General features: G+C 37.4%; 1 protein-coding gene across 27 annotated transcripts in view; it reads right to left on the bottom strand.

Annotated features, from left to right (window-relative positions):
• Positions 1-18,229, bottom strand: part of NRXN3 (neurexin 3) — a 1,063,598-nt gene that overhangs the window by 109,897 nt on the left and 935,472 nt on the right. For 7 of the 27 annotated variants that reach the window (XM_068400275.1, XM_068400276.1, XM_068400277.1 and 4 more), the window contains 2 exons: positions 10,115-10,204; positions 3,521-3,840 (listed from right to left, as the gene is read on the bottom strand). In XM_068400275.1, coding sequence (XP_068256376.1) covers positions 3,521-3,840; positions 10,115-10,204 — 410 coding nt within the window. Of the gene's footprint in view, positions 1-3,262; positions 3,266-3,520; positions 3,841-10,114; positions 10,205-18,229 lie in introns of all 27 variants that reach the window. The other 20 variants (XM_068400270.1, XM_068400271.1, XM_068400268.1 and 17 more) reach the window with 6 other exon arrangements.

The following is an 18,229-nucleotide window of genomic DNA, read 5'->3' as shown; positions in this document are numbered from 1 at the left end:
TTGCAGTTATCATGCTCTTCTGTACTTCCTTAACAAGCAACGTGCAAATCTAAATCCAACTGAAATTCCCCTGGATTTTGTATCACTTTGGGATTATAGACTTGGTATTCTGCACAAGCTTTATATGCATTTCAAAAAGGAGAAGTTTTGGTTACTTACATATGAAAATGAGTAATACAAATAGCACGGATACTTCTAATACAGTAAGAATAATAATTCTTTATCCTGATACTTGCTATTTTGCATTAGATGCTTTACTGTTACTTGTATCATGTTTGGCATTTCTACAATGGGCCAGAACCCTTTGGTGCTAAGTAGTGTACACATGCAGAATAAAAAGTACATTTTGAACCCAAGGAATCTGCAATCTAAGCATAAAACAAGATGTCACAAATGGATACAGAAAAATGGATAATAAAACCAAAAAGGTGACAATATTGGTTGGCTTGATAAACAGTTGCCTTAGACCACCATGAGCCTAACCTCTGACAACTTTTTGTCATGCATCATGATGAAAAGTGTGTTTCAATGGGATTGGAAAAATAACCTGCTGTTGCCTTGTGGATGGTGCCAGGAAGCAGAAAGATTCTTATGATCAAATCTAAGAAGTGAGCAAAAAAAATGCTTGAATCGTGCTGATCAGAATGGGGAGAGAAGAGACTAAACTGTGAATGGCCTTGAAAGTGAAGAAAAATTGTTTATTTCTGAGCAGAAAAGAGAACAGAAAGCTGCAGCAAGGTAATAACTAACTGTATTTGTACCACTCATAGCCTTAGGTAGCTATATTTTACTTTCCCCAAAGAACAAACTTCTTGTATCAGATTTTTCCACCACTTAGATCTAAAATTGTAAGCAAGCTTGACAATGGTGATGTCAAACACAAGCGAGATAAAATAACCCATAGGCATCTGAAAACCACAGCTGGAGATACTGCCCAAACAGAAAAAGACAATTTCTTCTCACTTTCACCACACAAATAACGCAACTTAAGCTGACAGAATCAAATTCTACCAAGAGTAAGGAAGAAAGGCAAGCCATCTGTGCTGCAACAGCAATAAAATGGGCTGATATTGAAATGCAGAAAGTTGTAATGGAGATACATATTGACCTTTATCTTTCTTTTGGTGGGTAGCACGTAGTGTCAAAGAGTTATTGCTTTAATATCAGCTGAGGCCATTTGTTGTGGTGCATGTGTATCCAGGAAATCACTGCTCTAACCATGTTTTTAGAAGCACTTTGACACTTCATTAAATCTTCTTGATGCTCTTTCAGCACGCAGTGGTCCGTACAGGCTGAGTGAACTGCCATGTAGGTTAGGCAGGAAGCTTTCTGGAAGAGTTCCTCTTTAAGTAAGCCAGGGTCATTTCCAGCTCGACCCAGCCCACAAAGGTGTGTCACACTCCTATAGCTAAACACAGTTCTGCTGCCTTTATAAATTATAGAAAATTGCCAATGAACTAACAAGTGCAGGATCAGGACCACAGACTTTATTCTTCTGGAGATGTAATCATACAAAGATTTTCTCTAAAATTAGAGCTAGCCTCTGAAGAGAAGGAACTGTAATTCTTTCAAAGTTTACGATAAACAGTGATCAAACCTGGCGTAATGTCCCTTCATTTAGCTGAGACTCTATAAATCACAGATTGGGTGTTTAAGGCTAATAACTCAGTTAATCCCAGTCCTGCTGCCAACTGGATTTACAGAGTACCAAAAGGGGCAATGTTAAATCTTGGCTTGGAATTAATTACTCTTATAGTTGTAAATTCCACTGCAGCCAGAGGTACCTCACAGAATCACAGAATGGTTGTGGATGGAACGCACCTCTGGAGGTCATCTGGTCCAACCCCTCTGCTCAAGCAGGGTCACCCAGAGTCAGCTGCCCAGGACCATGTACAGACAGCTTTTGAATATTTACAAGCATGGACACTTCACAACCTCTCTGGGCAATCAGTGCCAGTGCTCAGTCACTCTCACAGTAAAAAAGTGTTTCCTGATGTTTAGAGGGAGACTCCTGTGTTTCAGTTGTCCTGTGTCCATTGCCTCTGGTCCTGTCACTGAGCACTCACTGTCGTCTTTACATCCTCCCTTCAGGTATTTGTACACATTGGTAAGATCCCCGCTGAGCCTTCTCTTCTCTAAGCTGAACAGTCCCAGCTCTCTCAGTCTTTTCTCATAGGAGAGCTGCTCCAGTCCCTTAACCATGTTAGAGGCCCTTTGCTGGACTCTTTCCAGTAGCTCCATCTCTCTTTTGTACTCAGGAGCCCAGAACTGGACACAATACTCCAGGTGTGGCCTGACCTCCTACAGAATTAAGAGGACAATTTTTGTGTTTTCTTACCTCAAGTGACCAGGACTAGATAAAAAATAAAGAGAACGGTCATATATACACAAACACAATAAATAACTGATTAAACCTTCTGAAGCAGTTAGAAAGCAAGCATGCAACTTGTATGATTACAGATTTCAAAGTCCTTGACTTCATTAAGGTCTTCCGTCTCAAGCAGCAGAAATTGTTTCAGGGAAGCAGATGGAATAATTTAATTTTTTTCTCCAACTATACAACAATATACCTTCTCTGGAGGCTTAGTAAAGGCACACTCTGATCAATAATCACTCACCAGTGTCTCAGTTAGTGTATGCTGGTGTCAATGAAAGTATGTCAATTTTTACAGGATGAGGTTCTGATATAAATAAAGATTTTAAAACAAATGTTTCATTGTTGATGACAGGATAGTATGCCACTGAAATAAATAATTTTCAAAATCTGATCCATTGCTCAGACTGGTTATTTACATGATTCTTTTATCTGCACAAGGACAGCCAATTTAAGGTGTTTATTTCTGATCAGTACTCTATTCTGTCTGCCACACAAGTGGTTCCAAAACCACCACATTTTTAGGACTGAAAACAGTACATTGGCACAATTAAGCCAGAACACCTGAAATTCATTTTTTTGTAGGAATGATTTTTACCAGAGACGTTGGAACCGCTCTGTGTTGGAACATCTACATTTTGCAAGACACTGATCTTGATAGCATTCATTGGACATTTTCTACAGGAAGGCTATAAAAGGAAAATGAAAAATGGCTCTACCTGGAAGTAATGCCCCATTGCTTTTTTTCCCCATTATAAGCTTCACTGTTGCAGCAGTACATACTGTCATAATAATAAATAGCCATACACCCACCTCCCATTAAGCTTTGTAACTCTCTTAGGAATACATTTCCCCACATATGGAACTGTGGAAACATAGTAAAATCACAGGCTCGTTCACATAGGGGCAATCCTACTTACATAAATGGGGTTGCACTAGAACAGGAACAAAATCTGTCCCCATTATCACATACACGTACCATAATTCATTCAGCTGTTTGTTCAGCAACACAGGAGGACAACATTTTGTAGTGATTTACCCCATACAACATTATTAAAATAGTTACATGGAGCATGATTCAGAAAACATGGCTCCATGAGCAGCAAACCAAAAGATTAATTAAGAACCCAAGGACATGCAGAAGACTAATTGACTCACCTGGATGCTGGGTGGTGAACGATTTTTTCGAGTTGTAGTGGTGGCCATCGTAGTTGTGGTTTCCATGACTGTAGTAGACATTTCTGGTGGCACAGAGGTTGTGGGTGTTGTTCCCAAGATGGAAGGGACTTCCCCGACGAGTCGGACACTTCCATTGATTTTAATATTGGGGTTGTTCTCTGCTGCCATGTTCAGCACTTTCAAGCCATTGTAATAGAGACCGGAGAGCTGGCCTTGGAAGAGACGCCCTCTGTCCTTCCCTCCTATGGCTATTTGCGCCTGGGTGTTGAAGATCGTTAACTGTCGTCCTAGTGAAGGGGGGTGAATAGCATTATTGCCAGACATTTCCTTCACTTTGCATCTTACATTGAGTCCTGGCCAGAAATGACAGACAACAAAGAAGTAGATTCATTCTTGGTAGTGTTTATGATGACTGAAGAAATACAGTATGGACATGTACTGCCTAAATCTCATTAAAAGGAAGATTAGCCTGAAAGCAAGAGCAGCTAAAACTGAACCTCATACTTCAGCTTCCACTCACACATCAAAACTCTGGAGGAGCTTTGACTCAGAAATTTGAACCCACTCTTTTTAGAGCTATTTTAAACTACAAATAAGGCTTCAATATGTGGCTGTTTTTCTACTACCAATTCAGATTGCAGTACCTGTCAAGCTTTAGCCTGTAAATAAACCTTCTATTTTGACTGGTCAAAGGATGGGATTAACTCATAAAGCCACTTTTAATAATGCAAAGGCTTTAAGGGGTGGCTTGAGGACAGTAAAACATCAGGAAAAATTGATGGTGATATAAGGATTGTGTAGGAATCTTAAGACAGGATCAGTCATGATTTTCCACCTGTAAATTTTGTGTTCTGAAGGCTCACAAAAGTAAAACCAAGAAACACCAAATGCAAACATTTGTGATGTCTCTGAAAGAGCAAAGTTTTTGAAACAGCGAGGATAACACAGTGCTTCAGATGATTAAGCCCCAGAATACCTTACATGTGACTCCCCTCTTACAGACAGTGAAATTCAAATGTAGGCAGGTTAAGTGGTTTACTCGAGGTCACACCTTGAGCTTTAGGAGTGGTCTAATATAATATGTAATGAAAAATAGATTTATTAAAAAATAAATCTAATAACAATTGCCAATTCACCTAGATTTGCAGGACACTTAAATCACATTCAGCCTGGACTGTTCTATAAATACTGCTTATGTACCAGGCTGCACTAGCTTGACTACGTTAAGAAATAAATTGCTTCATGCAGTGCAAAGGCAGTGCCTGTAATTTCACTGATCCTCAGAAGATTAGGGGCGTGCCATCTGGAATCTATTGAATTAACAGACAACCAGACTGGGCAGAGCTCAGAAGGATTATCAATGCAGAATCAAGTCAATCATCATTCAAATATCTACTGTGTTTTCCCATTTTTATGAAGTTTGCAACACATGTCCCCATCCCATTCCCGCTCCCCAGTTCTCACTCACCACTTCCTCTCTCTAGTCCACCCTGATGAGAGACGCAAAATGCCACCATGTAGCAAAGCACAGCCTATAACCCACTACTCATTCCTTCACAGCCAGTGGTTAGAGTAGATCAAAATACGAGGGGGAGCTCACCAATTTTGGTGGTCGTCGTGACGGGTCTCGAAGTCAAGTGGTGATGCGGTGTTGCATCATCTTATGGTGACAGGATGGACCATGGGGAAGAGAATGGGGACAAGAGAAGAAATGTATCTGAAAGGAGTTCCTGTCCCCAATGAGGGCCCTAGCTAACTAAGCAAAAGTGTATGGAGAGGTGTAACATACGGACATGTGGAGGTGGGCTGCGTATCCCTTGCGCTCCTCACTCACAGATTTGTAAATGAAAACTAGGACTTGATCAGGGTGGAGTAACTGCATTGATGAAGAAATGAGAAATAAAAACGGAGGGTATCCTTCCCCTGGAAAGTGTTGAAACACCTGATGCAATATTCTGCATCTCAGGAGGTTTTAAGCTTACCAGAGGCAACGTATGTCTATTAAAACATCAACAAACATGCACAGCCACACATCCTCAGTATGTAAAAACAGAGCCTTTTCTCTTGTCTATAAAGAAAATAGGATCCAATAACAATATCTGTCAAAATATTTAGCCCTCTCAGCCCAGCTCCTGTCTGAGCTAGAGGAAATGGCACTGTACACTGTAGAAGGCCAAACTCTTGTCATATACCATGTCCTCAGATTTTGCTTTTCTTCTCTGTCCTGTTACGCTTTGGATTTTTTTAAATGGATATGCTGTCAGTTCTTTACTACACCATTTTTCTTTCTCTTCACATGTTCCTTCCCTCTAGCACTATATTTCTTTCCATACTGTCCCTGCCCCTACATACCCAGACATTTCACTTGCTACTGTTCCCTCCTTCCCACCTCACTCTATCATGAGTGCCAAAAGGTAGAGGTGAGATGAGTAAAGAAAAGGGAGTTATTTCACTAATCTTGAGATTATTCCTGAAAATGGAGGGGAGGTACTGACCATTCAAAGCTTTGCATTTCCATTCCTTTCTCCCCTTGAATCAATACTGTATTTTTTTTCATCTTTTACCAAAGGGAAAAGGTGTGGGCAATGATGACGAAGGAGAATTATTGCTGTTCCAGCTAGGAGAGCTCCCCAAGCTAGGATAGAAAAGGGGTTCCCTCACTTTTACTGGAGGATTATGACTCTCCTCAGGATGTCATCTATTCTAATCCAAGCTCATAGCACAGCTTTCAACATGTCTGTCATATCTCTTGCTTTACTTCCAAGAATGAGGAGTTAGCATATTAAGGCTGAAAAAAACATCATGTCTCCATTTCTGGGCCTTCATCTGGGCCTTCTAACACTGAAAGAAAGTGTACACCAAGGAGGTGGCCCCAACTCCAGTAAAAGAGGAACTTTGATTGTGTGTTTTGGGGTCTTCCTTGTGTGTTAAGTGGTCTTCCAGTCCAGGATTCATGCACTGCACCATATGGTTAATGCTGGAGACAGCACCAGTACTAGAACTGTGTTTGCTAAAAGAACAGTCACTTGTTGGAGTCACCTACAACCTGTCATTCCTCATTCTTCACTCTACAATGGTGTACACATGCATGAATAAAGACAACAGGGAAAGGCATATGGAATGAGAGAAAACTGTTGAGAGAATATACACTTAATTCTGCCACCATAGGTCTCTTCTAATCATTCCTTTGATGATACGGTTCTGAAGCCCTTACTTCTCCCTAAGTAAAATTTATTTGGCCATTGAATTTTATTGGTGAACTGTTTGCATTAGTAAATTCTACGAGGTGTGTAAGGGTTGCAGACTTACAGTCCTTCTTTTCCACAAAGAACTCTTCCTACTGCTATTTTAGTGTCATACTGGAGAAAAATTATGAGCATACTTTAAGTTTCTGAGGTGTTTTGTAAATATTCTGAATAGTTCATGCTCTCCTTTCTTTGTTTGCTCTCTCACTGACTTCTTCATTTGGAAAACTGAATACCAATTAAGAATATCACAGAGAAACCTTAGTGAAGTGCAACTTTTCGGTAACACTAGGAGAGATTTTGGGCCTGATTTTGCAAATCCTAATTCACACTAATAGTCCTTGCTTCAAAAATACAGTCACTCACATCAACGAGACTTCACACGTAAGTAAGAGAGATTTGAAGAATTAAGGACTTCCAGGATCAGTCCTTTTGATTAGATGCTTCTGGGTCTTTATTAGCTCATGCAATTGCACAATAGGTAAAATCTGTGCCTTAGCAGACACCAGGTATTCTGCTAAGGAAATCTGCTGGTTTTAGGACTACTTAAGTTGGACTAATACTTCTTTTTTACTCACATACATAATCTCAGTGAAGTTAATAGTGTTTAATGTTCTGCTTATTACTCATATAATTCAAGACTGTAAACCTGGGTTCCTCTTGAAAATATTTTAAACCAATTCATAAAATTTAAAAAAAAACCCAAAACAGTAATGATGCCACTTCAGAAAGATGTTGTGCTATATTTGTTTTCCAAGAATGAACTATTTCATTATTATAAATAATGTAACAGTGGTACCAAAGGAAGACCAAATCTATGGCATCCAAAAATGTCAATCAAAAAGTGTTTCATCTTACCTCACTCAAGACAAGAACTAATATGGGCAAGACAGCTATTCTATATGCTGTCTCTTTGATTAATCTATCTATTCCTCCAGCCATCAGTTCATCTTGTTCCATTTTGACAGCAAGCTACCCCTTTCACTCATCATCCTTATAAAGTCTTCTGACAGAAGGTTTCCATGTTACATTAATTGTTGCATGGATGACCAGATGGATGAGCAGCTATGTAAATTATTCATTCTTATTATTTTTTAATTTGAGTGGTACCTAAGTTGCTGAAAACGTCTGCTTTGGAATGAAGGAACAAAGCTATATTGTCTCAGGTGTTACACTGCACAATGTCATTCCCTAACACAAAGTGGGAAGACTGAATTTCCTTTCACTTTAGTAAAAACATGGCTCTACCCTTCTAGCCTAAAAACATCCAGTGCTTTGAGAGTGTTTGAACACTCAAATATTGTCTCTTTGAGACCCTACTGCATGTGTGATTGTCTTTTAACAAAGCATTAATATCCACAAAAGGTAGACTTCAGTTCAAAACTTCAGGATGGCTTACAAATGAAAGTGCCTTGGCATGCTTATAAGCTCAAACTTGGAGAAGCAGTGACATAAAATAAAAGATTTGGTGCAAAAACAAAAATGAAAAAAAAAGCCAAAACAAAAACACAAAAGAAAACAAAGGTGAGTTTTTCAAGCCCATGAATTGCATCAAGGAATCAGACATGCATCTGTTTTAACAAAATTGAGGCAATCATTGTCTTTAGTGTTAAAGGGACTTTAGCAATTCAAACTTACCAAAATTATCCTCTTTTTAGAGTTAAGCTTTATATGTTTATTTTAGTTTGATCTTGTAAATTAACAGGGCAACCCACTGAGACTCAATAAGCATTTTCTGTATACCTTTATCTTAAAATTTATTTACAATTCAGCTGAATTAACTGTTCCATAAAACCATAGTGGTCAAAAAATATTTGTTTTAGTTACACAAATATTTTTGTCTTACTTTCACAAATACTTTAGCTTTAGTTACAAACATTACACTGTTGTAGACCAAACCTGAAAAGTGGGCAACACTGTCAGCTCTCATTGAAGTCAACAGGAACTGAGTATGCACACCACTTTGCAGGATCAGACCCTTCACGTAAAAATATTTTGACTGTAGTCAACCACATCCTTTGTGACCTTAACTTAATTCATACTGGCTAAATCAATTTTTTAATTCAGCTGAGGATAAAAGTTTGAAACAGAGCATAAATTATATTTTTCCAATCCTACAAAACATTGGTTTTCCTTCTTGGAAAACTTGTTAACAATCATAGTCTAAGTCAGCACAGAAAATGCAAGATCTGAGTTCAAAGGTCATCCCCTTTTATCAGCAGTACTTTCTTAAAAGGAAACAAAAGAAGATTGTGCTCTGCTTTTTCTACACTTCAAGGAAGGAGTTAGTTGCAGTGATTTTTTTTTTTTTTAAATACCACGTTTAGTGTAGAGAGAGATCTTCCTGACTTAAGCTCCATTGTATTACCAACAGCCCAGCCCAAACCCTGCTGCAATCAGTAAGAGTTATTCTGTTACCTTCAACAGGCTTTGGAATGGGCTCTACATCCAAGATTCTTTCCCCCCCCTCCAAATTCTTGATAAAAAGCCATTACTGTTCTGACACAAGTCGCATTTCAACAGGTCACAGAGTGTATGCAGAACTCTCACTCAAGCCAGCTGGACTTATGCATGTTACCAAGTTGTCTGCTGAACTGAGGCCAATTACTCCAGGCAAACCCACAAAATTAAGTAGCACTGCCTGAGATTCAGTTAAGGAAGAATTTGACCTACAACTTAGATAAATGTATCATTTGATTGTTCAAACTGTACTCCAGACATAGCATAAAAGCAACAGAACAATCATCTTTCCCTGTCTCTCTCACTGTAGTTTAAATTAAAATGTTATAAAATGTTTTCTTTACAACATTTTTAAAAATTGTTTATCTTAATACAATTAGGAAATACATTGCCATAGTGGCTAATCAGACTAATGAGAAAAGAGAAACTTAGAGGAAGCGGTTTAACAAGTAGGTTTGAAAATTTTTTAAGAAAACTTTGATAATAAAGATATAAATGTAGTTTAAAAACAAATCAAAATAGGAAAATCATGCAGTGGTTAAATTGCCATAATACATGTTGTTGCTCTTCGTTCTTCATTTTTTTAGAAAACGTTTCCTGAATTTTTGCTTGTTTGTTTGTCATTACTATGATAGCAAGCTTAGAATTTCGTCCCTTTAACTGCATTTTAATAGCAATGTATTATAGCATGATTTATCAACATATGGCAGGTGGAAGCTGACAAAAATTATAATGAAAATTAAAACAGTCATTTATGCAGCAGGCAATTATCATTTAAGAAACATTTATTTGCAGGCTTTAAAAATGAGGGTTTAGAATCGAATGGGTTTAAAATGAAAGTTTTAATGACTGTTACCTTTTTCCTGCAGCCACTCCTCTACGGGCCGGTTATATTTGAAGGGGATTTTCTGTTTTACCATTTGGAACCGTTCACTATCAGTGTTGCCTTTAAAGTTTAAAAAACAGCTTAAAAACAATCTGAAAAGTCAATGAAATAGTTAAAACATCCTAGATTTTTTTGGGTTTTTTTTATGACCTTATTTAGCTATGCATAAATAAGTGCGCGTCTGTGTACATATAAATATTTGAAAAGAGAGATTTATCTTTAGTAAAGTGGAGAATAGTTATACATACAATTGTCTGAGGTTCTGGAAGGTCGAAGAAGTTAAATCCTACGAAAAATATATCTCAGATTCTCCTCAGAGTATTTCTTTATCCAAATTGGTTAGAAGGCATGTGTAATTTGTCTGGGACATGAGACCTTGAGTGAACTCTGTGCCATAAGTTAAAACATATTTGATCAGACTCTAGATCTGACTGCACAAGGACATGGCACAATATGTCAGTCACAGAAACACACAGTTAGTAGTACTTTGACAAACCTTCCTGCAGTAGTAAAAGACACGTGTCAGGACTAGCAACCCAGCAAACAGAAAAAAACAAAGGAATAAATTATAAGAAATCAATGCTGAAAGGATGTAATAGAAGTAGTTTAAAAAACCCTAAGAGTGGAAAGATAGATAGAAAAAAAGAGAGGTAAAATTTAAAATGAGGAAGAGGTGTTAATTAAGGATATGTGAAGGCTTGTGTCCAGTTACCAAAGACTTGGGCCTGTTGCCAGAAGAAAACAGAAGCTTAGAAACTAATTTAAATGAAAGCAGAAATAATTACTCAAGACGTAAATTCTGGCAAGTGCAGTTCCACTGTTCTGTGTTGATGGATAATAGAATTATCCAGTAAAGTGTGTTTTGGAGGAAAGCTCTTATCACTCGCACAGTACAGAGAGGAACAAGATTCACACAAAGTCTTTGCCCAAATTCCCTGGCTACTGAAAAACTGTACAGTTCAGATCGGTTAGTCCATCCTCTAGTAGAAAGGAGCAGCTCACTTTGACCGTGTCAGGAGTGACAGCAAAAAAGTGTCATCATTCTGCTTTTTCATTTTCTTCAGCTACAGTCACTTTCTGACTCATTCTAGTTTCTCCTTCAAGTATTATTTTTATAAAACCTCATTAGTCAGATAGGCATAAAAAAGCGCATCTTTTACAAACTTCATTATAACACTGTAGAAAACTAGAGTAAGCCCTCAGCTTACTGAAGTAATGCTACCATAAACAGAAGTTCAATAGATCTGCAGTGCTCCAGTATATGTTTTGAATAAATGGCAGTCCAAGAGTCAGCAACTGCTCTGCACAATTTGCAGTACTGCTTTTAAAAACCCACATATAAATAACCTAAAGTGGCTTCATATTTATTTGACTTTCTGAAACAGATGCCGGAATCTTTTTTCAATGTAAAGACACACCAAGGAAAAAAAGATATATGACTAACAGCTGGCAAGATGCTCCACCCAGTCAACAGCAGACACTTTCATACTCCAAGCAATATGACTGGTAAATCTCATGTGGTCGATAATCCTTACTGCGCAACTGTTACTTGGAAATGCTGGCGGTCTGTATGAGGTACCTGCTGACCACAGCTGTCTTCTCTAGCATCATCTTGTTACTGCTGACTTTCAGAAAGAGGTGAGAGGCACTATAGTGACACACCAGCTATAATCCCACAAGGATTCACATGTAATAAAGATGGACCTAATCTTAAATGATCTTTGTAAAAATCATCATCTGTATCTCTTTAAGCCCAGCTGTAAGGAAAACAGCAATTTGGATTTGGGCTAGTATCTATATACATATATATAAAACTATAATAATTATGAACACATAGAAGCCTTGTTGCTTATTTGGGGCAACAGGTAAAACAAAGCAAAAACATTTAAGAGCTGTTTTACTGGCCTGATTCCTTATCACCTTCCTGGAAGGTCACCTACTTTTTTCATTCCATGTAACAGATCCATTGTGGGAAACGGCTATTCCCCATTGTAGAAAGATCTAAGCACTAACTGACACACACTGATGTACCAGTTTCTCTATGCCACCTCAGATGCCCGCCATGTACAATTGGTTACTCAGATAAACTAGAAGGAAAAGATAAAATATTGGAAACATACTCTGTCAGTAATTTATCAAATAATATTAAACAATGTACTGTTGTGGCTTGGAGTCACTCACAGACATTAAGTTACCTTTAAGTACATTCCCACCTCTCTTAATTCATATCAGCACCAACAAAAAGTACCAATAATCAGTTCTGTACTTCTAATAATACAGATTCATAAACATAAAATTTGAATCATGTTCAGTCCAGGATCTAAGAAAAAAAATGATAAAGAGCAGCTGAGATAATATAAACAACAAAACAAAAAAAACCCACCTAAAGCTAAAGAGACAGAAATATTAACAAAGCAATTTTTGATCTGTTTATTAATAATAAACTGATGACTAATATAGGCTGTTTCTTAACCTAAAGGATAGGTCCCTTTCCTGCAAGTTCATTTAAGCCTAGGGGAAGTTTACACTCACAGGACAGGGAAGCAGACCTGCTGTTTTGGGGAGAAGAGAAACAAAAGTAATTAAGGGAAGCTCACTACAAAAACAATTTCTTTTTTAAGATCAGTTAGCAAGGCATTCTGCTTATCCATTAGATCTTTTCTCAACACACTAATCCATGCTCTCCTTCACCAAACCAGCTAAATTTCGCAAATGCAATCATAGAAATTCTGCATCTTCTTTAGGATATTTTGGTCTGTTGCAGTGTGCCTATTTTTCTCTGTGTAAGAAAGGAGCACTAGGTCCTGAAAGACACTCGGGAAGTATTTCAATGGGGCTTAAATACCTAAGTTTCTTTGTGAACGCCTAAATTTGCCTGTCAGCCCAGACTTGAACACTTATAAAGAGTCTGTTACTACATCTATATTGCACATGATATAGAAAGATATGGTTTCCATAGAAATGGAGGTCGTTCCCCACTTTATAGCGTATGTTCTGAATAAGGACTTCTGGTTAAGATGACTGCATTGAAATCTTGATTGATGGGCAAGAACATTTTCTACAGGGCTAAAGAAATTCTATAACACACTTTACTCGGAACCAAAAACTCCACTGGCTTCATTTCAGTATGTACATAAGCAACCTTTTACTGGCAGCAATGAGATCTTTTTCAGAATAAAGAATGATCCACAGTTCACAGGAACACAAGAGTCAGCCAGTGGCTGGCATGGAGTGCTGCTTCCTCTGTGTGGAGAGCTGACTGTAGAAAGGAAAAAATGTAGTGGATTGAAATTTCTCATAAGTAGGGCATCTGACAGGAACAGGCCAGCAAGACTAAGGTAAAAAATGAAGTGGGACAGTGAAAGAAGACATGACAGGGAAAAATGAGTTTTGTGTAAGATAGTTCTAGACCTTCAAGAAAGCCAGAAATGACAACTATTCTCCACCACACCTTTAAAGATTTCTTTTTAAAAATCAGGTTTAATTTAATTTTATTATTTTTATTATTAGGCAGATATATTCAGCAAGATTAAAATACGTATAAAAATCATACCTTTAAAAGCTATGAAAAATTGAAGAACATTAGAAAATTCACATAGGTTTAAATTGCAACATTAGTACCTGACCTATTCTTTTTTGTTATGTTTTTAAATTTTATTTCAGACATTAGTAAGAATGATTTTTAAAAACATGTGCATGAGAATGTGTTCACTGACTAGCCAGTTACAACAGAGAGTTAAAGAACAAGTTTTCCATTATTAAGTGCTTGAGATAGTCATTAAAAATCAATAAAACCATACAATTATTAAATTAACATTGACTTTGAGTTATGCTTTTAAAATTAAACACAGCATTTGGTATGAGAGTTCAAAAAGGAAATATCACGGTTTGCAACATGAAGTAACATAAATTCAACATGAAGTAAGCTCGTTGGACCTCTGACAGCTGAGCCATGATGTGATTAAGGGGGATTCTTGTCCATCTTCATACACAGAAATTTTCAGTAACAATATTTTGTGACCTCAATGCAATGCCTTTCTAGAGCTGAATAATACACATGTTCAAACAATGCCTTCACACAACTAATCTAGATGTTCCCTTTTTTTCTCTTTGAGTCCAGCTCTGATTCAAGGCTGTACTTCAGAAAAGAATACACAGTAAAAATAGAGCCATTTAAATTTATTTTAGAAAATATGCTTAATCCCATAGTTCTTTTGCATTCAAAATCAACATGGGTCTCAAAGGTCTGCAGGATACAATTTGTTATAGTAAAGTTGTGTTGCTTAGTTTTGCTACTTGTGATTTACTAAATATTTTTCCTCACATAGGTTCTAGCTGCTTAAATGATATAAGTACCAATAGGAACTGCTCATTTAAAATAACCTTCCTTCTTTTTCCTTCATCTGCGTAATAAATTCCTGTATATTAATATGACTTATGATCTGCTTCACGACTTAGCTTCTTCTAAAGACCTGTACCTCAGAAATGCATTCCTTCACCTATTTTTTCTCCTTTCTCATGCAAAATTCTAAAGCACAGCCAAATCCAGCTCTGTGAAGACTGGGATGATACAAGTCTTTTACTCCATTTAGTACTCATATGTACAATTAACAGAAATCCTGCTGCATCTCCTAAGTATCACACAGACCTCAGTTTTCCAACAAACTGATAAGGATCCAGGATCCTATGACCTTAAGGATTTTAATGGTAACATTTTGAAATCTTTTAGATCCCTGAATCTTGTTTAATCTGAATATTAGTCCACAGACATTCCTGAGGACTAAATAATTTGGAGAGGAATCTGGCAGAAGAACCCTATTTTTTTGTTTGTCCCTCTTTCCCCCAAGAAAACCTGGTACCTCAATCATAAAAATCAGATCCTGTTGGTTAAATATGATCGGTTGCCAGTCTTCTGTCTTTTTTCTGGAGCTCTCAGTATCCTTGCTGCATGGACTATACAGATAAACAGATCAGATTGACTTTTAGCTTTAGCTCTTGATAATCTTCAATTTAGATCAAACTAAAATGGCAAAAAAATCAAAAGAATTTGCTTGTGCTAATCACTATTAGCAGTTCCCACAGGAAACGCTTTTCATACAGTGCAACAGTCCGGGGATGACAGTTTAAATTTGCTCATGGGCAAAGCAGAACTTTCTTCCAAAACCTTTCAATGTTGGATGATGTTTTGCTTTTCCACTCATCGTTCCTTTAAGAAAACAAACAATCTTTATTTCATTAAGCTTATTTCTAAACCAAAATGTATTCTTAAACCAAAGAAAGCAAAAGAGCAATTGAAGCTCTGAAAAATGTTGCTTCTTGACCTAGATACCAATCATGATGATTTACTGCCTCTTTGGTGTGAAAGAGAAAAGCTGAAAGGTTCCAGCAAATTGCAGTGGAGAGAAAGAAAGTACTCGCTTCCAGGTGGAATATTAATCCAACCTGATGTGTTGTCAAGTCTGTGAAGATGCTAAAAAGAGTGCCATAAGAAAATGTTCATCTGTCCTAAATTAAGGCCAAAGGCTGTTTTATGAAGAGACGCTAGAGCAGCAACATTTTCTTCATTGCTTATAAGTCTCTAAAAAGAATGAGACATTTTATCTAATGAGCGGTTATTAAATGAAAGGCGATATGGTAATACGAATGATTTAAGAAAACATTTTTATATCAGTGCTCAAGGTTTAAACTGATTCCACCTCTCTTTCCCTTATTGTAGATGGAATTTCAGTAGGAGAAGGGCTAGTAAGCAGTTAGTGTTTGATAGCTCAGTTCACCCAGTGGCCTTTCATGCCAGCTCCCTTTGAGTTTTTATGAATGCCCATAATTTCGCTAAGGTTTACGTACACTTAATTGACATCAGTATGGGAAGGGGGCATGGTAGCCTGCTACAGCCTGCAAAGTTTACCTTTGAGGGCTAAATCCTCTACTAACATAAAACTGACTCAGTTCATATCAGCCCAAAATTCTTCTAGTGCTGTGTGCCCTGCAAAAGGAGACTCGCATGCATCATGGAGAAGATACCATTTTCCCCTAATATCTAATAAAGGGAATAAAAGTTTCAGAAGTATGTTTGTGATTGGCACACACTGAACCTCTTTAACCACTTCTGTTTTCAGGCAGCTGCACTTAAACACTTACAGTATACTGAATTGTTCCTTTTTCACATTTCCTTAAGTGCATATTTTGTTCTAAATACAAACACAATATGAACTACAACCACCATTTGTTCACATTTTGTATTCAGCTAGGAAACTGAGACAAGCCTATTAGTAAAGTTCACATTTAGGACTAGAATCATCTCCTTCCGTAAATCAGGAAGGTATAATAACACTACAATCAGTTTTAGCATCAAGGCCTGTTTACGTATAGCTGTTTATTTTGTTGCGTTACTGTAAGACTATATTGAGGTTTATGTTATATAACATAGGGAATGTTTGCATTAAAAATCAAAACATGTTAAAACAATCTCTACTAGCAGCATTTTTTTTATAAAACACTTGAAAAAAGTCCAAACCTGAAACCAGAAATGTGGCTTATACAGAAATGAAACAGGACGACCATGCAACTAAACAAAATAATTATAAGGCAAGTGATCTGGAATCTTTCTAACTACCACAAACTGTCCCTCTACAAATTCTTGCAAAGCTTCAGTTTTGCCTTGTGTAACAAGGGATGCTATGGAAGATCAGTTCAAATTTGGGATTTTATTTAATTTGAGGGGACTGAAGAATAGCCAAGTCTTGACATTGTTTATCTTTGCTTCAGCTCTTGGATATTACGTTTTTCACACTGCCTTCACCGTCCAATAAAGTTGCATGTTTTGCTATCGAATTCTCATTTTAATTCTTATCCTCCTTTTCCCCTTAGTCCTGGATGCCCTTGACTTTAACTTCAACTCCCTCTGATCACATTGTTTGCTGGGAGCCACATCTTTTCTTCCGTTCATCTCACCGTGGACCGGAGTTAAAAGCTGACCTTCACACTGCAACTCTCCTCAGCTCACTGCCCTCATGACAAAAGACAACGAGGTCTCGGTAACATAAGTACTAAAAATAGGTGAGAGAATTATCAAGCAAGACTACAACAGCAAAAGTTACTCAGGCAACTGGAATTGTTTCTAAGTTCCTACTGCCTCAACCAAAAGCTTTACACTGCTGCCACTCTCTATTTTATCTTTTTTAGCCTAAAAAAACACGGGGTTCTAATTCAAAGCAAAGCAGCATTCAGACCAAAATCATTGGGAAATTCAGAGGCAAACTAGGAGATTAGACCTTAAATGTCTGTCTGGAAGACGCAGCTAACATGGGCCACTGTGACATTAATAAGACTAAAGAAGACTCTGAGAAGTCATCTAATTCACCCCTCTGCCCCAGGACAAGATCAGTAACATTTCAACCTTCCTTAGATTAATTTTTCAATCCTGTCTTGGATGAATGAGAAAATAAGTGCCTTGCCCCAATAATCTAACACAGAAGCACAATAGAAGCAAAACAAAAAGAAAATTCAGACTAGCAAAGGTGGAAGAAGGTTAACCAAACTTTTTCAAGTATGCAAAAGAAAAAAAAAAAGAAGTTAGTCTTGTGAAAAATGTGATTCAGGTCTTACTTTATATGAGCAGATTATACTGAACCATTTCAGCCCTATAGAAGCTGAGGCCATGGGCATGAGATAAAAGCAGTCTGCTTTAGTTCTTTTTTGATTTATGTTGGAAAAGTGAACTAGTGTACAGTATAGAGAAAGCAGTTACCAGTTCAACCTTCTTACAGAGATGGTTGTCTTACAGATTTGGGTATCTACATTACCAGATTTTTGAGATGTTTTGTAAATAAACTGTAAATTATTGTTTTTTTCACTGACCAGGTCCAAATTAAGCCCCATATCAGGCAGCCAAGGCTAAAGTGACTATTAAAGAACAACTGAAACTACATATTGATCTTTCCATTTTAAACAACAACGAATTTCATTTTGCAGAAAGAGACAGGAAACAAAGATCAGAATAAAATCCACTCCTACTGTCCCCACGTCCCACTTCTTTGCTCCTTTGGGAAAGGTCAGGATCTGATTTATATAGCCCAGTGGGAACAA

This window comes from Nyctibius grandis, chromosome 4 (genome assembly GCF_013368605.1).
Source record: "Nyctibius grandis isolate bNycGra1 chromosome 4, bNycGra1.pri, whole genome shotgun sequence".
Taxonomy (NCBI): domain Eukaryota; kingdom Metazoa; phylum Chordata; class Aves; order Nyctibiiformes; family Nyctibiidae; genus Nyctibius; species Nyctibius grandis.
This window is presented reverse-complemented; position numbering and strand designations above follow the sequence as displayed.